This window comes from Carettochelys insculpta, chromosome 1, assembly GCF_033958435.1.
Source record: "Carettochelys insculpta isolate YL-2023 chromosome 1, ASM3395843v1, whole genome shotgun sequence".
NCBI lineage: Eukaryota > Metazoa > Chordata > Testudines > Carettochelyidae > Carettochelys > Carettochelys insculpta.
The window spans coordinates 133,527,923-133,555,733 of record NC_134137.1 but is presented as its reverse complement, the minus strand read 5'-3'; the positions used below and the strand labels follow the sequence as shown (position 1 = coordinate 133,555,733).

The 27,811-nt window shown below is 44.0% G+C and overlaps 1 protein-coding gene across 4 annotated transcripts; it reads right to left on the bottom strand.

The window, feature by feature from the left end:
* Positions 1–479: 479 nt before the first annotated feature.
* Positions 480–19,952, bottom strand: NIPA2 (NIPA magnesium transporter 2). 4 transcript variants are annotated; one of them, XR_012645282.1, is made up of 6 exons: positions 12,864–13,026; positions 10,682–10,738; positions 8,670–8,760; positions 7,173–7,333; positions 1,927–6,087; positions 480–1,848 (listed from the first exon to the last, which is right to left on the bottom strand). XR_012645282.1 is itself a non-coding variant. In XM_074992070.1 (6 exons), exons 2-6 carry the CDS (start codon positions 13,000–13,002, stop codon positions 5,450–5,452), a joined length of 1,086 nt encoding a protein of 361 aa, XP_074848171.1. In that variant the 5' UTR covers positions 13,003–13,065; positions 19,812–19,952; the 3' UTR covers positions 481–5,449. The 4 variants fall into 4 exon arrangements, 3 of the variants coding, with proteins under 3 accessions (XP_074848171.1, XP_074848173.1, XP_074848176.1); XM_074992070.1 differs by adding an exon at positions 19,812–19,952 and having other exon boundaries at positions 481–6,087; positions 12,864–13,065; XM_074992072.1 differs by adding an exon at positions 19,812–19,951 and having other exon boundaries at positions 481–6,087; positions 12,864–13,094.
* Between the last annotated feature and the right edge of the window lie 7,859 nt (positions 19,953–27,811).

Below are 27,811 nucleotides of genomic sequence, written 5' to 3'. Positions count from 1 at the left end.
CACTTTTGCTGAACAGTCCCTCCTCTCACAGAGGTGGCATTGCTAAGCCAGCAGGAGAGCTCTGTTCTGTTGACTTAAAGCATTGCCACCAGAAGTGCCACAATGGCACAACTGCAAATTTGTAGTGGAGACATGTCCTGAGAGTCACAGGCAAACAACCACTTCATGTGTATAAAGCACAGTACACATGAGTCATAGCAAATGTTGTAAGGTTTCAGTATTTGATAAACACAGGGATCTCCTTCAGTGAAATACGGTCTTCCCCCACCTTAGGAGGGTAATTCGTTCCTGAAAAACCCCTCAGGGCGAATTCTTGTAAGTCGAAAACGTAATTACTATTAATTTCAATGGGAAAAAATGTTATGCATTCCTGAGTCCCAAAGTTTACACCTATTTATGCTAAAACACCACCAAATCCCATTAAAATGAACACAATTACTTCAATAGTTAACATTAGTTATCATAACACAACCGAACAAGGCATTTTCCCTTCATTAATTTCTCTATAATATGGCTGTTTACCTGCTCTCGTTAAGCTCTTTTGTAGCTATTACGCACCGTGCACTTCAGACAACACACACAAACATAACACACACATGATACTCAATGTTTATGTAATTCAACTTTTAATGCAAAAAAGAACAGAGCAGTAAAGACAAAAGAAATCAATGAAACCAATGCAAGTGATATCACACTCAGCGAACAAGTTGACATCGTGTGGAAAGGCGAGAAGATGAGATGAGGGAGAGTGTGAGGAGAGTCAATGTTTGTTGGTTGGTGATGGTGACGTTGGTCAGAATGGAGTAGAAAATGAAGGCAAAGGTGAGGAGGACGAAGAGTGGCTGCGTTTGTCACACTCCATAATTTCTGGATCATCAACGTCGTCGTCTTCCTCTTCCATTGCAATGGGAGAACAAGAGATGCCAGAGGTTGAAGGCTGAGGCTTGGAAGCAGCAGAAGTAGCAGTAGCAGTAGCAGCAGCAGCAGGGGTGGCTGGATGAAAAAACGGTAAAATACTTGTCTGCTTGCCTTCTCGCACCTTTCTATCATACAATTGTTTGTAACAATTCAATCGATTATCTCATGAGAATTTTAGCTTTCCGAGCGCTTTCAAAATTGCCATCATTTTCGTCCACCAAAGCACAACCACTATTGATAATGGAGAACAAGTTGTGTAACTGTTCCATGCCAAATTCTTTTACTGGGTCTTCCTCTTTGTCAAATTTCCCTTCTTTCAAATGTTCAGCCTCCTCCTTCAAACACTTTTCTTCTTGTTGAATTAGACCATCATCTGTCAGGTCTTCAGAGTGAGATTCCAACACCTCTTGCACATCTTCAATGTTGACCTCATCAAAACCTGCTTTCGCTGCCAGCTGCACAATGTCACAGATCGTCGTCTTCACTGTTTCAAAACTTTGAAAGTTGTGCACAGCCTCAGGAAGAAGTTTTTTCCAAACAGTTAGTCTTTAAGGTGCTTCAGGACTGCTTTTCTTTTGTTGATTTGTTTTAGGAAGTTAGCTTGTCTGACATCCCAGTGTGTTGACCTTTAACCACAAACTGAAGGTAGGAAACATGCTGCAAAGGGAAACAGTCAGTAACTAAAACCCTTCCTGGACAAGATGACGTCAAAGTATATTTTGGTGGCTATTTTTAAATTGATATGCCTTATGTAAATATTTCAATAGCAGTTAAGCATTTCAACTCAGATACAATTGGTGAAAATATCATCTTGGGCTAGCTCTTGTCTAAACAGAGAGGTAGCCATGTTAGTCTGTATTTTAACAAAACAAAAAAAGTCATGTAGCACTTTAGAGGCTAACAAAAAAATTTATTAGCACTTGAGCTTCCCTGGGGCAGACCCATTTCTTCAGTACAGCCCTATCTCCAGATCTGAAGAAGTGGGTCTGCCCCAGGGAAGCTCAGCACCTAATAAATTTTGTTTTTAAAATGCTATATGACCGCTTTTTAGCTTTTGCCTACTCATGATCATGCTTTAACTGTTCAAAATCTGATGAAGTGCGTCTTACCCACGAAAGCTCATTACCTACCAAATAAAAGTTTTAGTCTTTAAGGTGCTGCAGGACTGCTTGTTTTTTCTGATACTTTAAAAGGGGTATGTTTGGATACAGAGGAAAAAAACTGAACAAGGTGAGAAACTTAGTTTGCTATAGAGCACACAATGGTAATCTGCAACACGAGATGCCAACAAAAGGATTGTAGGAAGTGGACATGGCAATCAAATTACAGGAAGTCTAAAAACATGATGGATATGATTTTGATAAGATGGGTAAACATCAGTACAGCAGTGCTGAACTTTCCAAGGCATGGATATAGATTTAGACCAGTCTTGTGATCGTGATCAAGATGAAATAATAGAAAGTATAAGACACAGCTTAAGAAAAGAAGAAACGTGGCGAGGAAGAAATAGGGAATGCGTGCACAGCAGTGCTCGAAGAGATCAGGACTGCAGGCACAGAGAAAGACCTAGATAAGGGAGTCAAAGGGATGGCCACAGTGATAGACAAGGCAGTTGAGACGACAGTTCTAGAAGAGAAGGCCAATAAGCAGATTACGCAGGAGACACTGAAGTTGGTTCAAGTGGAGAGCGGTGACGATCAGAAGGGCGTTTGAGAGGGTGAAACAGCAATATAGAGTGAAATGCAACGAGGTAAGGAAAGCAGCCGGCGTAGATAAGGTGAAAAGGTTAGAGGAGCAGTGTGAAAATACAGAGCGGTATAATAGGGAGTGTAAGACCAGAGAGCTGTGTAAGATTATTAGAAGTATTAATATGAAGTGACAGCTGAAGGAGATGGTGAGTTGTGCAGCAATGCATGAGATACTGAACTTATCTGTACAAAGCATAGTTGGAACCGAGTGTCTCAGAGGAACTGAATGAAGAACTGAAAGCGATCTCCGCCAAGCACCGACACCGAGACGGATATTTTTGAAGGAGGAAGTAGAAAGACAGTGAAATGACTAAAGAACAACAAAAGCCCTGGAAAGAAGATCATGGGAGAGATGATCAAAGATGGCAGAGAAAGCATAATTCAGGAAATACACCAACTGTGTACTATAGCATGGAAAGGAGGGAAGGCACCTATGGAATGGACGAGATCTGTGCTAATGACAATACACAAGAAAGGAAGTGCACGAACTACAGAACAATTGCCCTAATGAGTCATCTAGGGAAGGTGTTGTTGGTGATACTGACGGAGAGACTGAGATCACAGAGAGATCATCATCTAGTGGATGAGCAAGCAAGATTCAGGAAAGACAGAAGTACTATACAGCAGATATTGGCAGTAAGATTCATAACAGAGAAAGCTCAATGAAAGAACATCTACAATTGCTTTGTCCATTTTCAGAAGGCATATGATAGCAGACCATGAAGTGACTTGGGCAGTGTTGGGCGTCATAGAGTGGATGGTAGACTGATGTGGTTGAAGGATACCGACAATGACGTGGACGCAACAGTGAGAACGTGTGGAGAGTTAGGAAGTTGGTTTAGAAAAGAGATTCCTAATTTATAGGTCCCAACCCAAACATGGGTCACTATTAGAGCCACCCAGCAACCCTTACCAAATGTGAGCTGTGTGTGACTCTTTAAGGAGCCATTTGTGGCTCCAGCTACTGTTACCTGACTCCCTCTTAGGCTCCCAGTCCCTGCCCTACTGCACTGAAATGGAACTCAGGTTAATTGGTTAAATGGCTGACAGGTTTAAATTTAATTTAAACCAATTAAATTGAGTCATTTCAATGCAGCAGGGCAGAGAAGTGCCTGCGCTGCAGGTGGGGGAGGGAGGTAGGAGGGCTGGGAGCACCCATACAGAGCAGGCAAGGGCAGCACAGTGAAGGAGCAGGAGGGGGCAGCAGCAGAGCTTGTGAGGTAGGTGGGAGGGGGGTGGTTTGAGGCAGCAAGGGGTTTAAGACTAAAGGCATGGGGGCAGTGTGGGGCTGCAAGGGGCAAAACACCTCCCCCCACCACTGGTTTTGATGAGTAGAGGTATGACACAAGGAGATCCAGAGTATCTTCATCACGCACCTAGAGAGAATGATAGACAAGATCAAGGAAGTAGTAGAAGGGATTTCAGTGCCTGGGATAAGAATTAACAACTTGAGGTTCATGGATGATATAGTTCTCAAGGAAGATGAAAAGAAGCTAGTGAGAATGGTGCAGGTGTTAAACAAGGAAGGGAAGCAATAGGGCCTGATTATGAACATCAATAAAATGAAAACAGTGGTAATGGAGATAAGGCGGTATGACGGAAGATCAGCATATACAGGGTCAAACTAGAGAATGTGGAGAAGTTCATGGATCTGTGGAGCAACATGACACATGATCCAGACTGTAAGAAGAAAATAGAGACTAGAATAGCAAAAGCAAGAGCGAGTGTGAAGGTGACAGATAAAAGATCTAGAAAAGCAAAGAGATTAGCTTAGGCATGAAGCTGAGCATCTTGAAAAACCATGTGCATTCAGCAGCATGTTGTGTGGATGTGAGACATGGGCGATAATGAATGATTAGAAGAGAAGGATATTGGTGTTTGAGAGGAGGTGTTACAGAAAAGTCCTGAGAATAGGATGGATGCAGAAGGTCACTAACAAGGAATTACATGGAAAGGTACAAATGAACCAGAACATACTGCAGAAGGTTATACAACAGAAGCTCCAGCTACTAGGGGGCATATCTGCAGAATGAATGATGAGTGAAAAGTCAAGAACCCAGTACTTGGCATAATGGACAAATCGCATAGGAGAGACAGGACCCCACAGAGAATGGGTAGGTGATATAGTAGATTGGCTTAGTTTCTGTAGACTAGCTCTGCACCACTCTGCACTGGACAGGGAAAGATGGAAGGAAATAGCGAGGGAGGCATCAGACACCAATAAGTGCTGAGCCTATGGTTGTTGACGACAATTGATTTTGCCCTGTCTTCACGGCTGCAGCAAAATTGAACTCTGCAGGACTGATCACCGTGTGTTGAATGCTAGGTAGGTATAGACATACCCTGAGTTGCTCTCCTCCCCTTTCAGTGGATTTCCCTAGCATTTTAGCTTAGCAGTTTTACACTTCCATCTGCTGAATATCATTATGCAAAAGGTTCATGTCAATGTGCTTACCACCAATGCAAAATTAAAGCACTTTATTTTTCATATAATTAAAATCATCAGTGCAATAAGTCTTTAAAATGGAAAATTCAAATTAAAAATATTTACAAGTTTACACAGATAACTTAAGAGCAACAAAGCTATACCATGTACTGACGTCATTTCAATGTGTCTTTTTAAAGTAAAAATAAGGCAGATTGAAACTCCATTACTATTCTTGGTCCAAACTGATTAAACCTAACAATTAAGGATTGTCTGTATATATTAAAGTACACCAGCTTCCAGACAGACTGACATTTTTACAGCAAAAAAAGTTACAGAATTGTTCTTAACACATTTTTCAGAATGCTGCCAGAGTTCCATTTCTCCTGGAGGAGACATTCTCGCTGGATTGTATTTCACCTATACAGCTTGAGCTTTCTTCATCCTGATTAAAACATTCATAGGTGGCTGGCAGACTGCCATTCATTGCTCTGTCATCTTTCCTCAAAGAGACAGGCAGGTTTGCTAGAGTTAAATGGACATCTTTAAAGGCATGCAATAAAAAGATCCCCACAATAATGGTGAGAAAACCACTGAAGGTGCCAATAATATCAGCAGCAGACATGTGTTGCCACTCCTTAAAAAGGATAGCAGAACAAGTTAAAACAGATGTTGTAAAGAATACATAATATATTGGAGTCACTATGGAAGTGTTAAATATATCCAGAGCTCTGTTTAAATAGTTGATCTGCGTGCTCACACAGACTATAAGGCTAAGCAGCAGAATCCAGGACAAAGGATGTTTTAGCATAGGCTTTCCTGCAAACAGTTCCTTTATAGTGATACCCAAGCCCTTCACACAGGAGACTGACAGTGCTCCAATTACAGAGCAGACTGTTATGTACACAAGAATGTTGGTCTGTCCATGGCGAGGTCCTACCACAAATATCAGTATTAAGGACACGATGACGACAAATGTTGCAAAAACCACAAAACCTGCAGAAGGGAAAAAAAGTCATTTATATACTGTGCGCACAAGCATGCTGTTAGGTATTGAGTAATGCAGGGCATATTTTACTGGCAGTAAGTCAAGTTTGACAGGCTCTTCCTCTCTACCCCCCATTCATTTTATTAGTAGAGGTCATCATTTAAACATATAATTTTACAAGAATCCAAAATGGAGGATTCAACAACTCTTATGATAACTGATGGAGCTGGCTCGAACAAAAATGGAACTGCAACAGTAGGCATGTCTGTATTCCCCAACTTTACTTCTCTACCATGCTCTGAAATGAAGAATCCATTCCTAGGACTGCCAGCCTCTCTTTTACTGCAAGCGTTGGCTTATTCAAAAGCAAGAACTAGGAGTATGGAGAGACCGTGGAATGTAGGCATACATCTGAAAGCTGGGATTTGCTTTTTATTTCAGTGCTTCACGCAGTAGTAGGAATTTTAACTCATCAACTGGACATATTGATAAAGCACTTCAATATCCTTTCACCCCTCAGCTTCTACTTCCTTAAAATGAAGATTTACCTCCTTTGCAAAGTGTTTTTGAGATCTAAAGACATCAACTGGTTTATAAGAAGTAGGTAAAATTATTTGCATCATTGTGAAACAAAGATGATTCCCTGACCTAAATTTTAGCTACTCGTCCTAACAAAAATCCTTTAATATTCTCAGTTTTCCCCACAGTCTAAGATAGGCACAAAAATTGGGTTTAACATGGATGACCTTTCCTCATGTAAAACGTAACAAGGGGAAAATAGCTATTTGCTGCTTAGGTAGGTTAACCTATTAAAGTGCTAATCTGTTATTCAGTCAGAATGCACTTTTAATTGGCCAAAAAATTACCTGATTATTTAACCTTAACATTTTGACAAGATAAATTCACTAGCATCCTTCAGTGGTGCTGTCTGATGTAGAACTCAAACCCTAAGTGGTTTAACTTTTTGGTACTAGAAATTTGCAACAGATGCAACTGTTAATGAACCAGTTCTCCCAGCAGAGTAATTAAACATTCTTGTCTTCCCATATTAGCTGTTCTGATACTTACAGATGAACTTGACATTTTCTCTCACCTGGATCTCCTAGCTTGTGGGACATTTCATTCAAAGTTTCTACCTCCTCTTCTTGTGGTGCATGAATGACCATCACAGTTGACCCCAATATACTTAGCAAACAACCAATTTTTCCATGTAGGTTAAGTTTTTCATTTAAAAAATAGGATGAAAGAATGGCACTGAAAGAAAAAAAATATATTGACAGATTACGCATCAAGAGAAATTTAATTCTGCCCACAGCACACATCCAAAATTGTTAGTGTCAAAGTTCAGAACATACTTTTCTCCCCCTCTAACTAATTAAGAGCTGTTACTTGTTATTGTAAGTTCAGACTATAAATAGAGGGCAAACAATCTTCTCATTGAAGTAAGTATATACTTTCTCTTTCTGCAGACAGAAGTGCTATAGCTCCTTGTTTTAATATTTAATATAGCGTTTGCCTCCTCAGACTTGCTAGAGAAAAATATACTTCATTCTCTGTGGCAATATTGAGGAGGCAGCATCATATAAATCCCTCCCCAAGATGACTGATGTGGTATGCAGATGCAAAAATCTTAAACTCATAAGACCCCAGCTTTGGTCAGACATGAAAATAAGTTTATTAGTCTCATCTTCCTTTTATTTGTGCACATTGTATCTGGCTTCCAACCTCAAGAAATGCAGAAGACAGAGAGCTCGTCTACACTACCACCTTCCTTCAAAGGAAGGATGGTAATTAGGGTATTGGGAGTTTACTAATCAAGCACTGCAATGCATATGCAGCACATTAAGCAAATTTTTCCCCCACCCCCGCAGCAACTTTGAAGTTTTAAACCTCGAAATACCAGCATGCGTCTCGCTGCAGCTCACCCGCCAGTACTTCGAAGTCCCCGGGCAACTTCGAAGTCCCCTTACTCCTCAAAATTTACTTCATGGGCATTTCATTTAGAATATGTGGCATTGCAATGTGGGAAGTCATCACAAAACACTGCACCAAACATTGAAGCGTCTGTTGTTCTTTGTAATGACAGGTGGCATTCAACGTAAAAGCAGCATGAAAATTCCCTTGTCCGTTTCCTTTCAGTGGCAAGTGAGGGAAAAGCATTCTGGGATGATATCAGCAACCTAGAACCACTTGCGATGACTTTTTGCACCTCTCCCCCCACCCCTACCAAAAGACCCTGACACAGAATCCCAAAATGCAACAGATCTGCACCCACAATTCACTGCTGCCACAGTTTAACTTAGTGTATGCCCACCAGATTTCCTAAGTCGCCTTTATGTAGTTTTGGACACTCAACTCTGACTTTATAAAATCTAGTGTTAAAAAGTTGACTTTAATAAATTCAATTTTATTTCCAAGTGTAGACATACCCTGAGTTGTCATTACTATTCCTTCCATTTTTATGACCATTAAGTTTACTCAGAGTGAAGAAAAAAAGCTATGTTTAACAAATTTACATGACAACAACTGTCTAAATATGTACTTCAATTCGACCTCTCTGAAACAGTATTTCTTTCTAAAGGGTTCTTACCTTACAAGAACACTGAGAGCTCCTAATGGAGTCACTAATGTAGCTGGTGCAAATGCATAAGCAGCAAAATTAGCTACTTCGCCAGCCCCCACTGGGAAAAAAAAAAAAAAGTTAGGAAGCCTTCACACATGTAAGAGAAACCTCAAACTGAAAAAGTATTCCCAGAGTGAAGAAATGTAACTAATGTTCAGCTGACATGGAAATTCAATATAAGCAGAACTGAAAGCTAGCAGCTAGATAGTCCATATAGCAAAAATAAATTTAATCTCTAATTTAGGCTAACCCATTTTTATCTAACAGCCTCTGCAATTCCTTAACTGACTGACTCAGGTCATTTAACTCTCACGTAAGCAAAATAATCTGCAACTGTATCTTCTGTGACGCAGTACATAAACTACAATGAGTCAAGCTAAATGTGCATAATCACACTACTTAAGCACAGAGTTCAGGAGACACAAAAAGATTTTAAGAAAAACAAAGGCAAGGAGAGAGAGGAGGTTTCAAAGTACAAGTTAAACTTTCCGAAACTGGAATTCTCTCGACCAGCAACATCCATTGTCTGGCAGGACCATGGATGTTACTGGACAAAAGACTTGGGTTGGGAGGTTAGAAAAGGGACCCCGGTCGCCTCGGGCAGGGGATCCCAGTGATGCTTGCATCCCTGTCAGGAAGCGACAGCAGGCTGGAGCTGGCCTCCACAGAGCCAGGGCTGCACCCAGCGCTGGGACCATGCAGACAGCCTGGCTGGGGCTACACAGGAACCCATGAGGTGGGGGCTGTGGAGGCAGCCTGGCCAGTCCAGAGTCAGCGTCTGGGCTGGGGCTGGCACCCACAGGGCCAGGGCAGTGTCTGGCACCCTGGCCAGAGCTGGAGCTGGCCTCTGCAGGGGTTAGGCTACGTCTGTGGTTCTGGGGCCGTGCCAGCAGCCCTGTCTGTGGCACACAGGGGACCTAGACTGCTCCAGCCCAGCTGGAGCTTCCCTGCCTGCAGCATTGTCACAGGCGGAGGGCAATGCAGCACACCTGGAGCAACACCAGTGCCTGATGCACTGCAGGCAGGGGTGCTCCAACCCAGCCAGAGCAGCCCTGGATGGGTGAAGGGCACTCCAGCCACGCCAGAGCAGCCTTCCTCAGTGCCACCCCCTCCTGCCCGGCCACCACACATGGGGGGCTGCTCCAGCTGTGCTGCAGCTCTCCCCACCTGTGATGCCCTCCTGGTCTGGTGCCACCTCCTGCCCATGCTGGATGGGGGGCTTCTCCAGCCCCTACTGCTTAACCATAACTAGTAAGCCTCATCTGTAGCAAAGGTAGCAACGATGTGCTAAGTCTGCTGTGAAAAGTGATACTGATTAATATAACTTTTCACGTTACCACTTTGACTTCTCTGCTGCTGCTGGTACAATGCTGCCTTTGCAGCTGGGCAACAGGCCAGCAGTTACTGCTCCCTGCTTTGTATTCAGAGCTAGGTGGTAGCATGTGTACCGAGAACACCACAAAGGAGGGGAGCCTGATCAAATACGTTTAAGAACCATTTAACAGCGCAAACTTAGTGAAATGAGAAAGTAAAATACAGAAATTACAGAAATGATCCAACTTTAAAAATGGTCAAATTCTCTGCTGAAAAATAATGTAAAGGAGATGATCCTTTCTATGCCAGAAGTGTGGTTGTAGAATCTCTATCATTGGTGATATTTAAGAACAGGTTAGAGGAATATCTAATAGGGATGATACACATGGTGCCGTGAGGGTAGGGGACTGGACTTGATGACCTCTTAAGGTCCCTTCCAGTTCTGGGGTTCTGTGATTCTTATTATGCCCAAGAATCTTATTTTTAAATCTGATTGTAAATCACAAAGATTACTAATAATTCAATTTATTTTTAAAAATACTTTATTTCAATGCACAGAAGTATGCCCTGTTTCTAGCTTTGTTTACTGCATTTTTAATGAATTTTTCCACACATTTTGATATTTAAAATCTTTTAAATCTGCTTCTTCTTTTTTTTAGACTTACTTGACAGGAGTCCAGCCCACCACAGCCACTCTTTAAGATATGCATGACCACCTTGACCTGGAATTGGAAGAATAAGCACTTGATCAGCAACACATAGGGAAGCATCACTTTGATTGACAGTTGTATTCCAGAAAAGAGATTGTTTCCATGTTATAAACATATATGCAACCACTCATTAAAAAACATCTGCACCAAATGATACATAATCAGAGGCTAGGACTGAAATCAAAATATATCCTACCTCTTAAAATGTGCAGATATTTCTGTGCAATCTCCTTTAAAGACTAGCCACATTTTATACATGTTTTCCTTTGGGACTAGAAACAGCAGAGGCCACACAGCTTTTGTTTATTCTGAGGTAATGATCTAGGCACACAGTGTTAAACACCCAATTAAAGGGGATTTAACAAAATCCCTATTCTTAACCTAGACAGTTCCATAGTTTGTAATACCAGTTAGCTGACTATTCATGTTCTTCCTTTTATGCAGTAAAATAGGATACCCACAGGAAGATACAACCTTATCTCGGGGAAACAGCTGATCATCTAACCTAAGACTGTGTGTATGTATTTACGTTAAGGTACACACTTTAAGGCACATAAGCACACACCACACTGATATCTGGGTGAATTTCAAAAACAGGTGCCATATAATATTTGCACCCTTTCTCCTGCCCTTCCCTCAAACTAAGGGCTCACATTCTGTGTCCATCCACAACATCAGCAACATGTGTGGAGTCATCAAAGATGGAAGGTTCTAACACATATACACACACAATTAACCTTTTAGCTTCTTTGATAAACTGCGACTGTTACAGTGTGGTCATTTAATTGGGGGCAACAGTACAGACTATTTTCAGACTGTTACAATTGGTCAGAGATGTATTGGTGTACAAGCCTAACAATCCACCCGACATCATACATATTTAATGCTGTTTTCAATTCACCTCAGCTCTCACATTTTCTGTCACTGGATAGCTGAACAACCAGTGCACTGTTAACCTGCTATTACTTCATGTCTTCACCATATTTACCAAGTGCATGGTCAGCTGGGGCAAAAATCCAGAAAAGTTAACAAATATTAGGTGAACAGAAGCAGTGCAATATTACCCAAGGGATTAACCAGGTCTTAAGGTTGTTTGTGTGCCTTCAGTTTTGATGAAGTGTATTGACTGCTATTAAACTGCCAGTGTAACAAATTCTTTCAGTGTAAATGCACTGCATTTAGTAAGAGTTAGGAGTTTTTTTACTTATGTATTTTATACTGCAGTAAAATTTTAATCCAGAGCATACGACCTTCTTAGGTTGTGGAATGTCATATTCCTGAACACTGTCATTCCCCTCTCCTCATCCCTCTACCCCCAGTTTTCTTTTTTCTTTTTTAACTTCAGCATTTCTGACATCATAAAAGCGTTCAAGATGCCTTAACTAGTTTTAGAAAACAAGAGCTATAATGTATTCTGAGCCAATATTTTGATATGATTGAGCTAATAATAAATAGCACATCCATTTTGGCAACCATCCAAGTAATCAGGAGAGACTGCATTGGTTCCCAAATCATTTTCAAGTACAATTCAAGGTGCAGTTTAGACCTACAAAGCCCTGATTTAGGTCCTACATATCTTAGAAATTGCCTCTTTCATCTCTACCTCCATAGTGGAGATCCACCTGAATACTCAAACTGATATTTTCTAGGTTTGCTCACTCGGAGGCAGACATTCTCACCATAGAAGCCCTCAATCTGGAATTCATTCCCCTCGACTGCCAGTATGTTGATCTTCCAACAACACTATGAATATAATTTCTTTTTTCAGGCTTTTTCCTTGGAGTGCAGGGATGAGGTTAGGGGAATGTTTGCAGGTCAGATGAAGCCAGGTCTATTCTTAACTGACATGCTTTTGATTAGCATACGTAAAATGTATGGTTTGTTTTGGACATGTATCCAGAGGGTGCAAACTGTAAACTAAAATGAATATATTACATAAAGGGATTTTACTGTTTACTATACCTAATAATGAACTAGAAATAATGCAGAGAGTACAGTGAAAATACAGAAGTTGAATATTTTAGGTCTACAAGTGTCATCTCTCAATGAGGAACCAAAGTAAATCAATACACAAACATCAGAGTGAAACTAACTAAAAAATTAAAAACAGGTAAAACTTCTCAAGTGCATACATTACCTGCTCTCATTGAGCCCTTCCTGGCCAACCGGAGAAGACCTTTCTTTTTAAGGATGAAACTCCCTCCAATGAAAATACTGGAGCTCATAGCCAATGCGAGACCAATATAGAAATCATATTTTCCTCCACTCTGGATCATTTCGTAAGCTACTGAAGTGTTTCAAATTGTCACATGGATCATGGAACAGAAGAGCCGCTGTTACTGAAGACAGAGCAATGCAATGCTGAAACCTGAACGCATTCATATTACTGTAACAGGATTTCATACAGATAACTTACACATCTATTTTCTTATGACAAAATAGTTTGCAGCCAGCAAAGACAGCAGTGAGACTGGGCCTGCCCCAAAGAACCTGAACTTTATAGGCAGACAAAGATAAAATATAATACAGTGGATAAAGGTACATGCTTGAGGCAGGATGAGGAAGTGCAGAAGTGCATTTGTTACTCCAGATGTGAATTCACAGTAAAAGAAGCAACAAGGAATGTCATTTGAAGACAAGCATAAGCAGATCCATATATTTTCAAACATAGGGCATATATTTTTTCTTCATATTCACACACAGTTACATTCCACATAATACATTACAAATCACTATGGGTACGTCTACACTTGCATTCCTCTTTTGAAAGAGGTATGCAAATGAGGTATAAGTTTGCATATTTGGCACCTCATTTGCACATTCTAATTTCAAAATAGCTTCTTTCCGAAGAAGAAAGCCAGTGTAGACACTGCTCTTTCGAAAGTAAACCCCATCTTCGAAAGAATCCTTCTTCCCATAAAATAAAATAAAAATAAAAAAAAAAACCCTCTGGATCAAACAGCAACAAGTTTCTAAATACTGAAAGTGCAGTGTAAAGAGGCCAACAAAAATGTGGTGAAAGTTACAAGAACATGTGAAGTTCTCATAATAGTCCTGGTTCCCTATGTTATATGTTCCTGCTGTAAAAGCAACTTGCATATAGTGCAAGTGAATTTAACATTTGGTAATAAAATACTTCTACTTCATTGTTTACTGTCAAACGGAATTCAGTCTGCTCAAGCACTGCTATTTCCCAAACATGCAGGAGGTCTGAGAGTGTAGTAAAACACTGGTACAGGAGGGCCCCAACACCGCTATCTTGGTTGAGGTCCAGCACACCATTCTGTGAAGAGTACATGATGCACCAGTTTCTCAGCATTCACACCAAGCGCTTATCCAGAGTAGGTCATAAGGACAGCCTTGGACCTCCACTCAGGTTCCCCAATAAAAACAAATACCTTACTCAAATACCATCACCCCACATCCCCGATCACCTCGAGTCACATGACATCTTAAATAAGGAGGAATATAAATGAGTGAGCAATACCATGGTTCTCTCTCTCCTGTTATGCTCCCTTAACTCCTCTATTCTATTTGGATTTCATGTTGATATATACAACAGTTTTTCAAGGTTGAATATGGTAGGGCATATGGTGGGCACTGTCAAACCATGGTCTGAGATAGAGTACTGGATGGGGAAAGCTGAAGAAATCTGGGCTATGTAGTATGGTGAATTATGGGGACAATCCAGGTTGTGCATGGAAAAGTAGAATGTGGGGAAAACAGGACCTCCATCAGGGAGTATGGTGGAGTGCAGCTCTGTGGTAGGCCAGGAGGCAAAGGAGGTCATAAGTAAGGCCCTATCAAATTCATGGTCACAAAAACACATCACGAACCGTGAACTCTGGTCTTTTATCCTACGCTATACAGACTGCGCAGGGGAGATGAGCATTTCCTCAAATTTTATGAGAGCCAATAGGGAGGTAATGTCACACATTACTTCCTTTTTGTATACATAACAAAATTCATGTGGTGGGGTTGAGGGGTTCCAAATGTGGGAGGGGGCTCAGGGCTGCAGCAGAAGACTGGTGTGCATTGGAGGGGAACTCTAGTTGGGGGTGTGAGAACTCTGGGATGGGGCCAGAGATGAGGGGGCTCAGGGTGGAGGGGGGAGAAGGGCACTGGGGTATGGCTGGGGATGAGAGGCTCAGCAGGGAAAGAGGACTTTCCCCAGCACCAGCACCTGTGCCCCTCTCTCCACTGTGGCAGTTGAAGGACTGGGGCCACAGGGCAGGAGCCTCTTCTCTGGGCACAGCAGATCTGAGTCAGACCTGGGTTTGGGCTGGAGAAGAGGCTCCCACAGCAGATTGGGGGCTGAATTAGGTAGGAGCTGAGGAACAGGCACTTGACCCTTGGCCACGGAAGATGCACCAGAGTTGGGTTCCCTGAGCACCTGTGCAGCACTTAACATACCGCTGTGCAGCCACACAGCTCGCAAGGAACTTAGGACCTAAGGTTATTTTAGAAGGGTTGTGGTATTTCCACCCTTACTTCTGTGCTGCTACCTTCACAGCTGGGCAGCTATGAAGTGGCAGCTTTCAAGGGCCTAGCTCTGCAGGCAGCAGAGTGGCAACAGCAGCAAACCATGCCATCCTTCCGGCTGTGACTCTGCCTTCAGAGCAGGACTCCTGGCCAGCAGCTGCTGCTCACCATCCAGAAGGAAGTACTGCTGACTGCGGCAGAGTAAGAGAGCAGCAGCAGCACAACTCTTCCCTGCAACAACCTCACAGCCCCCCCGCCCCCAACTCCATTTTGGATAAGGATCCATAAAATTATAATAGTGACATTTCAAATTTAAATAGCTGATATCATGGAAGTTAATATTTTTGAAATTCTATGACTGTGAAGTTGCACAAAATGGACCGTGAATTTGGTATGGCCCAAGACATAAGAGACAATCTTTGTGGGGAGCGAATGAAAAAAAGAATAAATAGTAATGAATGATATTCATGGAAATAAATATTTAGGGATTCTACTTATTAATAACTTGGAAAATTCCCCATACAAGACTTCACTGACTTTTGCATTCATGGGCTAAACAGTCCAGCAAACTGTAAAAGAAATCAGAAGTTTAGTTTCCCTTAATACTCCCAATACTCTGCCCCTGCCTTAAATTGTTCCCACAAAAATATCAACCCCATCCACACTGAACTAACCTCCTGGTAACTTCTGGGGACAAAATGAGATAATACTTCTGAAAGGGTCCTGTTGAGAGATTTATGTCTGGTTAAAGTTTTCCATTTTAGAAATCTGACAGGTACTCGTCCTGACCAGCAGAAGCTTTCCAATGCGGTAATGTCTACGGAGTGGGTATGACAAACTGACAGAGCTCATGTTATCCTACTATATGCTTAATAAATGTTATAGAAACCTTATCAGCAGGAGCAATGTGTGGGAGGTGCACAAGGTTCATGTGCCCCCCACGCCCCATAGTCAGTGCAGCACTCCAGCTCATGCATCTAAGGCTATGCTCTTTGATGAAAGGATGGGATCATCCTTGCACCCACCAGAAGCAGTGCAGCACTTCCAGAGGAAGAGGGAGGTCAGAGTGAGGCGTGGCAGAGGGGAAGCAGGGGTGTATTCCAATCCTTCCCTGGGCTGAGGAGAGGCTATGGCCAGCACCCTCTCTGGAGCCCCTTTCTTACCAGTCACCACTGCTTTTCAGAAAATAGGGGGATGCTTATATACTTCCTCCTTTGACGCCTTGCCCCCTTCACCCCAACCAGAGAGGGTCACACAGCACTGCAAACTGGATAGCAGAAATAAAGGTCCCTTCACAAAATACTCCCTTGGTATTGGCGTTGCTCAGAATAACATCAGGTGAGCTGTTTCGCTAATACAAAAGAAATAAACACCTTCCTTGGTCAAAAATAGTTTTACTGCATACAAAAGAAGATTTTATCCTAAGAAATCCAATCCCAGTGACTTGTACTAAGGGTCTCTCTTGTTTATTGAATTGCTGACTACTGGTTTGTTGCACAACAGAGGCTTTGTCAAACTCCTGATGGAACTCAGAATCTCTTGACTTTCTTCTAAATGAATATGGATTCTTCCATCTTTTATAAATAAATGTCAAAATGAATACAGTTAAGTGCTAGCATTTATACAAATCCAGGATACTATAAACAAAGGACAGTAGAAGTTTTTACGGGCAAAATGAAATTCTCTGTCCCCTACTGAAAAAAGGCTCATTTTATGTGGTGGAGTGCAGATAGTCCTAAATGACTGTTCCCCTATCCTCAAACCCAACTGAGAGGAAGTGAAGAATAAGGCCAGAACAAGCCATATAACCCTAAAGTCAAAGGACAGGTCTACATTAGAAACCTGTCAGCATAGCAACAGCAAAACCCTCCTTGCACAGATCAAGGTATACAGGCATGAAAGTGGTTCTTCATCTATATTTGAGGCAAGTTTATATTTAACACACTGTTGCTGTAGCACTTCAGAGAAGATGTTCTAAGACAGTGGGAGAGAACTCTAGCTCTCCCCTTGGCCCAGTCAATCCACCTCTGGGAGAAGCTCACCCACCAACACAGCACTGTCTGTGTGGTGAGTTAGATCGGTATAATTACATTGCTCAGGTGCATGGATTTTTCACATCCAAGTAACATCATACCAATATAAGTCTGTAGTATACACCTGGCCCAGGAGGGTTTTGCCAGTGCAGCTATAGCAGCAAAGTTTTAAACACAGACTAGACCAACTCCTTTTCTTATGATTTCTGTCTAAGAGACAAGGGGATGAGTTTTTCCTCTCTCAATGGACCAGGTCTCAGAAGGTGGAAAATCAAACTGTGTTGCTAACTCCACCTTGTATATTTGCCTCAATAGCCATTTGGGAAAGTTGGGGAAGGAATTTAATAAATATGTCAAGATGGACAAAGGAGAAGTCTCCCTCTAGACAGCAATATGACACTTACGGGCCGAGAGGTCAGAAAGGGAATTGCTTTTGAGGGATGTAAGCTATTTACATTTCCTTCTTCCTCTAGCTATGTTTACACTAGAGGGTTTTGTCAACAAACCTCACGGAGCATCCACACTAAAAATGCATTCTGTTGACAACAAATCAACAGAACGCAGCACTTTTGTCAAAGTCCTTCTGCCTCTCCCGCAGGAGGCAGAACGCCTTTCTTGACAGAATATGTCAACACAAAAGCCATGCAGACATTCTGGGGGGCCCTCTGTCGATAGACAGGGCTTCCAGGTCACCGCACAGCCCTGTCTACTGTGCTTCTGGTTGGCCTTTCTGTCAAGAGAGTGGCTGGGCAGTCTGGCTGCTTTCTGTTGACAAAGCGGATCACTTTTTTGATCTGCTTTGATGGGCCACAATCTGTCTACAGAAGTTTTGTCAGAAGATAACTTCTAACAGTAACTTCTGTTGACAGATGTACTGTAAACATAGCCTCTGTAAATACACAAATAGTTTAGCTTAAGCAAACATTTTTATTTCAGTTTCATATTCTTTTTTTTTTTTTTTTAAAAACAAATATTGCTTGAATTTAGATGACTGTTTTGTTGATAAATTTCATTCAACTTCCCTGGAGAAAACAGATCTCCACAGCCTCAAAGAAAAGTAGAGAACTTCTGGAAACTACACCTGTTTCAACCTCAGTCAAGGGGCATGGACAAAACTGTCTTCCCCCAATGACTTGTGCTGCCACTGTGATAAACACAAAGGGAGAAGCCAGAAAACCACAGAGAGGATACTATTTTGGTCACAAATGGTGTAAATTTGCTAAGTGTTTTTTTAGTAAGTGCATGGCCCAATTCAACAGAAACAAATTTTGCTCACCCAGAGCTGGACACAGCTCAACAGTGGAAAATCAGCTCTGCCCTCACTTTCAGTGATTTGAATCTACACTAGCTACATGACAACGACTCACCTGTGCTGCTTGGGAAAGGACTGACTGCTCACGCAGCTTCTCTTTGCTTCCCCATTAGAAAGTTATCTACTGCAGGGAAGCAAAGAAATCTATACAGGACATGAACCACGTGCACAATGGCACAGAACTCCCCCAGGAGTAACACTCCACGTTTTGGGGCCTGACTACTAGAGTAGCTTTAGAAATATTCAACACCACAGCTGCTTAACCAAAGAAGTTCTTTTGTTCTACTGTCTGCAAAATTAATTGTAAACTATTCAGGACAGGTGCCATATCTTCCTACGCATTTATGTAGCGCCTGGTACACTGGCTGCCTCATCTCCATGGGAAAAAAGGTGTGTTCTTAGGTGAGCTAACATGAGTTCACACACATACAGTAAAGCATTCATGCACATCCAAAACATTTGGATAAATGGTTTCATATTATTATGAGCACATTTCTAAGTATAAACAGATCTGGAAAAGGTTTTAGTATAATGTCTGGAGAGCAGCTGTGTCATACATATGCGAAGCAGAGTAAACAGAAGCTGCTGGCAGCAGAGGAATCTGGCAATACTTTATGAGTCTCCAGACAAAACTGAAGTTTCCTGCAGTAGCAGGAATGCGGGTGAGGTGGGTGAGCTGTAGGGTGCTAATTCAGCTGCTAACACAGCCGGCAACCAGAGAGACCCGTGAGTACGCACCCTCGCTCCCAGCAGTGGTGACTGATGCCTGCAGGGAGCTGGGATACAGGGAGGACCCACCTCCCCCACCACAGGGGCAGGGGAGGGACCCACGGGGACGCCCCATTTAGCAACTTCCAGGCACTACCTCTGACTACCAGCCCCAGTGCAGACACGTTGCGACGACCACGGGCCGTGCCCGGCGTAGAGCAGCGGACTCTCACCCAGCCCGGCAGGCACACAGGGAGGGGCGGGGCGGGGCGGGGCAGGGCCCGGGGCAGGCGCAGTACAGGCGCGGCAGGGCCCCGGCCGCACGCCGAACACCAGGGCTGGTCGCTCGGGAAGAGCGCGAGATGGGCGGGGCTCTCAGCGCCGCTCGGCACCTGTCCCCGCCCCGCTTCCTCCCCTAAAATGCTGTGCGGGCGGGGCGGATTCGGGGAGCAGCCTCGTTCCTAGGCGAAGGGCGTAAACCCCCCGCGCGCACAAGCGCTCCCCCCTCCCGTCCGGGGTCGGGAAGGGGCGGCCCGGGTCCCCTCCTCACCTGCGACGGCGGCGCCTCACACCCCCGCCGGGGGGCGGCTCTGGGCCGGCGCGGGAAGAGGGGAGGTGGGGCTGGTCCCAGCGCGCTCCGCAGCCATGGAGAGCGCGGCACTTCCCGACTCTGCCCACCCCGGGGCCGTCACAGCCGGCGGAAGGGGCGGGGCCGAAGCAGCGGCCACTCCGCTCCCTGAACCCTGACCGCGCAGGTCACGTGACCGCCCCGTTACGGGCGATTTGGGGCGGGGCCAGGCTCCGCCTCGCGCGCTCACTGCAATGGCTGGAGCTGTGGGGGCGCGCGGGAATTAGCCCCACGGGTTCCGGCAGTGGGGGCGGGGGGGAGGAGAGCGTTTAGCGGCTCAGTGGGAGGCAGACAAGCTCCCTCGCTCCAGCCGGGGCGGCTGCAGAGAGCCCCGGCGGGGAGGGGGGAGGTAAAAGTTGCTCCCTGCCATCTCCACCAGGCCCTGCTCTCCCGCCGCCAGCAGCGTCCCAGTCCGGGCCGGGAAGCAGCGCTGGCGCCCGCCCGCCCGCCGCCGTTCAGCACCGCCATAAACTGGCCAGAAGGACGCACAGGGAGGGAATTACAATTGCACTGAAACTGAGCTACCCGGTCGTACCTGCTTCCCGAGCCGTCCTGAGTTTTTATTTGTTAAAGCGGGGCAGGCGGGCAAACCCTTTATCCCAATCCTGCGTCCCAGTAACCCAAGTCAGCCCTGGCCGCCCTCTTCTGAAAGGTAACCTAAAATCTGACGCTGACAACAATGATTGGATTATAAATCTTGAAGGGAAAAAAATCTGTTAAAAAATCTGCAGGGTAAAGTACAGCGTCTTTTAATGTTCAAATAAGGGAGAGAGGGGGTTAAAAATACTCTGTAACTTATCTTCCCTTATTTCACTTTTTTTCCTTTTTTCCTACTTCCTACTTTCCTTTAGTCAAAATACATTATCTCTTATGCACTGCAAAAACTGCTTTTGCAGTGATGGCTTGGGTTTATTTGATATTTTTTAAAAGCCAAGCCTTTTTCTCAACCTGACACAAAAGTGACTAAGCCAGCTTTTAACAGATCGGTCAGGACCCAAGATAGTTTTTTTTTCTTTTTCTTTCTTTTTTTTTTTTTAAACTACAATACTCCTGAAATGCTGTAACACTTAAACTGCTTGACAACTTTTGACTGTTTAAAGGGATGTCCAAAACTACATGTGAGAGTGTGCATATGGAGAAAGCAGAACGGCATGGCTGTTACCTTTTCAGATGGAGGTAGATTCTGTTCAGCTTCTGTGCCTTCCAGCTAGTCTTGCTTGTCTTTCCAACCTAATAGGTCAAATTGGCCCCTTGTTGCTCTGCTTCATAAATGACTGCATGTGTCTTGCTTTTTTGTTTTTGAGAAAGAGAATCTTTGTTTGCTGTCTAAGGCAGCTCACTGCAATGTGTTTCCCCACCCAGTGGCTGCTCATTGAATTCAATCTTAATAACAGTAGTAGACAAAAATGGCCCAACCCTGTACCAGACAATCTCTCTGTACTGAGAGGCTGGCTTGTGAGTTCCAGTCCTACTCCCCCATCTCACACTGACCATCCTGCACAGGTACAAGAGCTGTGAAATGTACAAGGGAGGGAGAGAGCACAAATTTGAGATCAGAATTACCTTCTCTTAGAATGATGCGCCTAAAAAGGCTTAGCGAGCTCAATCTGTCCCAGTTTGGAATCAGAGTTTCCCTTCTCCTAGGTATTGTTGGTTCACGGCACCTTTTTCTGTATTATTCAGCACAACCCCTTGAGATCACTCCATGGAGGGCTTCCTCACTCTGCCACCCTGAGGATTCACCTCAACACTGTAAAACTCCAGCCTTACTTACATCCATTCATATGTGAACGTATTTCTTTTGACGCCAAAGATTTACCTCTTGATGAAGTCCTACAGAAATGGGCAAGTGATGTTGGATGCATGTGGAGGATACCACTGGAAGCATTTAGTCACTAACCTGCATGTAGGCGGACCATGTATGAGGGTGATCTCTCTGCTGAACTGGAACAGCAGCTCCCATATCCTGCCTAGGTGTCAAAGCAGCCCTATTCAGGGACAATGCTGGTTTTTTTGAAAGAAGAGGGGGAGAGAAAACAATCCCTAAACACAGCTTGTTCCAATTTTCCCTGTTGGTTAACAGCAACTTACTGTATATCCGTTTTGTGCAGTCAGAAGGGAAGATTAATGACTAAACAGAAACTATGCTTTGCATCCTGTAATGTACCCATACTTCTTGATTGCAATGATCACCATGAATGCAGGATGCCAATCATTGGTAGAGACCTTGAACATTATAAAATGGATGTTGCAGCTGTAAGTGAAACATGTATTTCTGTTACCAGCCAGTTCACAAAGGTTGGAGCAGGCATGGATTACCCCGAGGGTCATCCATGGCAAGCAGGATTTGGCTTTACCATCAGGACACCATGGCTGTGTCTACACGGGCACAAATCTTTGAAATAGCCGTATTTCGAAGATTACTAATGAGGCGCTGAATTGAATATTCAGTGCCTCATTAGCATTAGGACGTTTCCGGCCGCGGTGCTTCGATTCGGCACCTCATTAGTAATCTTTCAAATACGGCTATTTCGAAGATTTGTGCCTGTGTAGATGCAGCCCATAAGTCCCCCAGCTTGAATCCGAGCCACATGCCTTGCCTTATGCAAAGCTTAAACTAAGTCAGGGACAATGTTAGTGCATATACACCCACTTTGACTCCTGCAGATGACGAAAAGGAGGCTTTCTACACTAGCCTGAATTCAGAGATCTCTTCAGTACCTTCTAAATCCAAGATACAGGTACTCAGCAATTTTAATGCTAGAGTTGGTCAGGACTACACCACATGGCCAAGGGTGCTTGGATATCATGATATTGGAAATGAGAACTCAAATGGCACTCTTTTAAATTTTTGCACAGCATGAGCTTGCTATTGCAAGCACATTCTTCCAACAGGCAAACAAATACAAAGCGACTTAGATGCACCTTCAGTCTAAGCATTGGCATATGATTGACTACTTCATCACAAAACAAAGCTCTTTCTGATGTCAAATTGACTTGTGCAATGTGTGGCACTGTCTTCTGGTTTGACCACTACATGGTATACAGTGTTGTCTCCTTGAACCTTTGTTCACCAAAACACCATCATTCTGCTGTATGCTGAAAAAAGCTGGAAGTAAGTAAACTTGAAAGACCTGAGACACAAGTGCTGTTTCAATGCAGTCTGGGCATTGCCTTAGTCATTAGCAATGAAGGACCAGAATGGTGACCCACTATTGAGGATGACTGGATTAACGTCAAAGAAACAACCTACAGAACTGCTGTTGCGATCCTCAGTTTCCAAAAACGCAGGCACAAGGACTGGTTTGATGACAAGGACAGAAAAGCCCAAGCATGTGACACACCTGCCTTGGATCAACAATAAAAAGAATGTGTCAAGGAAATTGGCATCCTTTCAAACTAAGCAGGAGGCACCAATCAGATGACAGCAAATGAAAGATGATGGGTGGAAATATCAAGCAATTAAACTCCAAGATGTGGCTGATAGACATGATTTTAAAGCATTCTGTGATGGGCTGAAGGCTGTCTATGGGCCATGTATTGCTGGCTGTACACCAGGACGTTCTGCTGATGGCCTAACTTTGATCACAGATACAGTCTTCCCCCGCCTTATGAGGGTAATTTGTTCCTGAAAAACCCCTCTTAGGGCGAATTCTCCTAAGTCGAAAATGTAATTACCATTAATTTCAATGGGAAAAAATTTTATGTGTTCCTGAGCCCCAAAATGTACACCCATTTATGCTAAAACAACACCAAATCCCATTAAATCCGGTACAAGGGGGTGGGCAGGGGAGAGCAGGGCATGGGGAGGCAGCCCGGCCTGAGTGCAGCTTAGGTTAAGTGGGGAGGGGGCGCTGCCAGGGGCTGGCCGTGCAGGGGAGCTAGGCAGGAACAGGGGGCCCCTGGCTGGCAAAGGACGATGCCTCTCTTGGGCGGGGCTGTGCGGTGGAGAGGCCCTGCCGGTGGCAGCCGAGGGCAAGCCAGGTGCTAAATGGGAGGGCACGCCACAGACGGCGAGCGGTGCCTGAGGCACAGCTGTGCAGGGTGGGTGGCAGCGGCCCCCTAGCCGCCCGGGGGGGAGTGAGCGGCAGCAGCAGGGTTGGGATGGGCTGCGTGCCCAGCATCCACGTCTTGCAGAGGGGTGCGATCTGCTGCCAGGACTTGGATGAGTCTACCTCCCTGCACTAGACTGCCGCCCCCTTGCACGGCCTCTTTGTCAAGACCAACGCAGCTGACTCCATCCTCTCGGTGCTTGCCTACCAGAGCCTCCAGCCTGCAAATCGGTCCTCGTAAATGCGAAGAAATGCCTCGTAAGCTGAAATAGGGGTATTAAATGAAACTCCTCATAAAGTCAAATTCTCGTAACTCGAATGGGTGTATCTCGGGGTATGACTGTAGTGCTAAAATCCTTGAATGCTGGGCTGAACATGTGCACCAAGTATTGAACCAGACCTCAACTCTTGACAGCAGCATTCTTGAAGAGATTCCTCAGTGGGCTAATGATTTACTGCTGATCATACCACCAACTCTTTATGAGGTACAAAAAGCTGTTAAACAGATGAAATCTGAAAAGGCACCTGGCAGTGATGCAATTCCATCAGAAATTTATAAAGCTGCTGGTGGCCAGCTGATGTACCATCTCCTCCATTTATTTAGCACCATTTGGGAGAAGCAGCCAGCCCCCCAGGATTTCACAGCTGCCCTTGTACACATATACAAGAGAAAAGGTGACCATGCATGTTGTGATGACCATCGGGCCATCTCTCTGCTCTTTATAGCTGGTGAGATCCTGGCCTGCATCCTTTGTAACTGGCTTTCACTACATGCGTTCAAAAATGGCATTATTCCTGAAAGCCAGTGTAGATTTCATGCCAGTTGAGGCACTGCTGATATGATATTTACAGCTAGACAGATAAAAGAGAAATGTTGAAAACAACATGAGGACCTCTATGTGATTTTCATCCACTTGACCAAGGTGTTTGACATGGTCAACGGAAATAGGCTCCAGAAAATACTTTGCAGAATTGGCTGTTCTGAAGAATTTATCAGCTTTGTTCAGTCTTTACATGATGGCATGCTTGGTTGCATCCTAAACAACGGAGAGACATCAGCACCTTTTCAGCGCTTCATTAACATGCGGGCGGCCGCGGCACTTCGAAATTGACGCGACTTGCTGCCGCGCATCTTGTCCTGACGGGGCTCCTTTTCGAAAGGACCCCGCCTACTTCGAAGTCCCCTTATTCCCATCAGCTCATGGGAATAAGGGGACTTTGAAGTAGGCGGGGTCCTTTCGAAAAGGAGCCCTGTTGGGACGAGACGCGCGGCGGCGAGGCGCATCAATTTCAAAGTGCCGCGGCCGCCCACATGCTAATGAAGCGCTGAATATGCATTTCAGCGCTTCATTAGTAAACTTCAAAATGGCCATTTGCGTGGCCATTTCGAAGTTTGGGGCTAGTGTAGACGTAGCCTTTAAGGACTGCACATCGGGTATACCTGTTGGCTACATGTACGCTAGAAGCATCTGTCTACAGAGGTTACTGTCAGAAGATCTGTTCTGACAAAACTTCTGTCAACAGATTACGTCTACACATAAAAGTGGATTGTTCCTTTGATCCACTTTGTCAACAAAAGGGTCCCCGGAGTGTCTGTGCAGTTTTTTGTTGATGATTTCTGTTGACAAAACACATTTTGTGTGTAGATGCTCTATGAGTTTTGTCTACAAAACTCTGTTGTGTAAATGTAGCCATTCAGTTCTGAGCAGATGGCAATATTTTCAATTTCCGAAGACTTCAGGCTCTCACCATAGTGGTTACTTCAACTATCCATGACCACCTGTTTGCTGATGACTGTGCATTGCTGGCTAATTCGTTGAAGAATGCACAGGAGGTTTCTGATTGCTTTGTTACTTCTGCTCACCACTTTGAACTCACAGTGAGATTCTAGAAGACAGAAGTTATGCCTCAGCCTGTTTGGAAAGAACCCAGCACTCTAGTGATCAATGCTGCTGGTACAATCCTTAAGGCTGTTGACAAGTTCTGCTACTTCAGAAGTTTATTATCCTCTATCGCAGGGGTGAACAAACTTGTTACTTCAGGCCCCACTTTTCGTCCTTGCAGTTAGCAGGGGGCCCCCAGCATGTCTAACATAATCCAAATCAACAGAAATTTTGGTTATGTTCACATGAAAAAAACCTCTTTCAGTGTGTCTAAGAAAAGAAGTGTGTAAAATGTAAAAACTTTAATCAGTATATAAACATGAACGCACATACATAAAAACAGTAACATACTTCAACATTTTAAATGAGATGGATGAGGTGAGACCCAGCAGCCGATTGTACTGTGCCCCCCTTACAAACTTTCACACCCTCCTGAGGGGGCCTGCCCCTCACTTTGCTTACCCCTGCTGTAGCATAAACATTGATCATGAAGTATCTACGCTATTAGCCAAAGCTAGTGTTGCCTTTGGAAAGTGACCAAATGCCTATGGAATGATCATGGTATTAAACGCCATACCAAGGTAGCAGTTTATCAGGCAGTTGTCCTGAATATCCTGCTGTGTGGCTCGGATCATGGACAGTAGATCAGCGCCATGTTTGAAACTCAGTTAGTGCCACATGTACTGTCTGAGGAAGATTGCCCACATGAATTGGTGTGAGACAGTTCCTAACACTGAAGCTCTTCAGTGCTGGGCAGCCCTGGACATGCAAGGGCATCACAGACCTGGTATTACTCAATCTCAGGTGGCTGAATGCCACTTGTCCCTCTAAGAAGTTGGACACCGACTGCTTGGGGGTCGCATAACTAGTTAGCATGCCAGAGTCTCGTTCATTATTGGAATTAAGAGCTTAAGTGTTAGGAATTTAAGAGCATAAGTTCTTAAGCTGTGTGGTGTCGGGCGTGGAAGCAATGCTTACGAACAAAGAGTTTGGCTGGATTGGTCAATTTATGAGGATGGATGAGACATGGATACCAAGGATGGTATTCTACGGCCAGCTTGCTCATGGAAAGTGCTCTATCAGCGCTATAAAGACATCTTAGAGACCAACATGAAGTCATGTGGAATATCTCCCAGTGGTCTGGAAACTCTAGTTCAGGACAGATTGTCCTGGCAGTTAACCACTGTACAGGTTCTTCTTAATTGCTTTAAGAGTCAGCATATCCAGGCACTACAGGAATAGTGTGAAATCCAAAAGAATGGACAAAGCATGCAGTTGGTAGGTTTTTATGTGACACCTGTAATCAGCTCTGCCAGTCAAGGATTGGTTTAGTCACTCACCAGTGGTGTCATAGAAGATGAGGTCTGTTAATCAACAGCTCAGTCCAGGAAGATGTACTGAGAATTCAAGGGATGTGTGAAAATTCTAGACCTATTTTATGCCCCCATTGTGCTTTTTCCTGAGTACACCCTTAAAACTGGAGTAAAAATCATACCATTAAATGTACACACATGTAAAAACTATTGCCCAGTTAAGCAAATATAAAACGGTCTGACTTACATGTAACTTTTTAAAGGGCGGTAAAGAGGTGCTGTCATACCTCAACAGCCTTGTGATCAGTGTTAAAATGGATTAAAAATTTTTAAAAATTACTGTGTGAAATATGGCAAAGTGAAATAGAGTCATGTCTAAGTGCATTCAGAGGTGGATATACAATGAAACTTATAGTACCCTGGCATGGCAGCCCATGGGCTTGGCAGTCCAGCACTGGCTACAGCAACACCCCCACCACTGCGTGGGGAGAGGAGTGGGGCATAGTCTCTCTGCACAGAGGGTTAAGAGGGCAGGAGTCTCACAAGAGTTGGCAGGAGGTGGCAAGCAGCTCATACATGGGCTAAAAGACTTCAGAGTGCCCTGCCCTGTCAAGTTGCAACGGGACTCAGTTTAATTGGTTTACCAGCTGGATCCCTCCTGCTGGTTGTTAAGC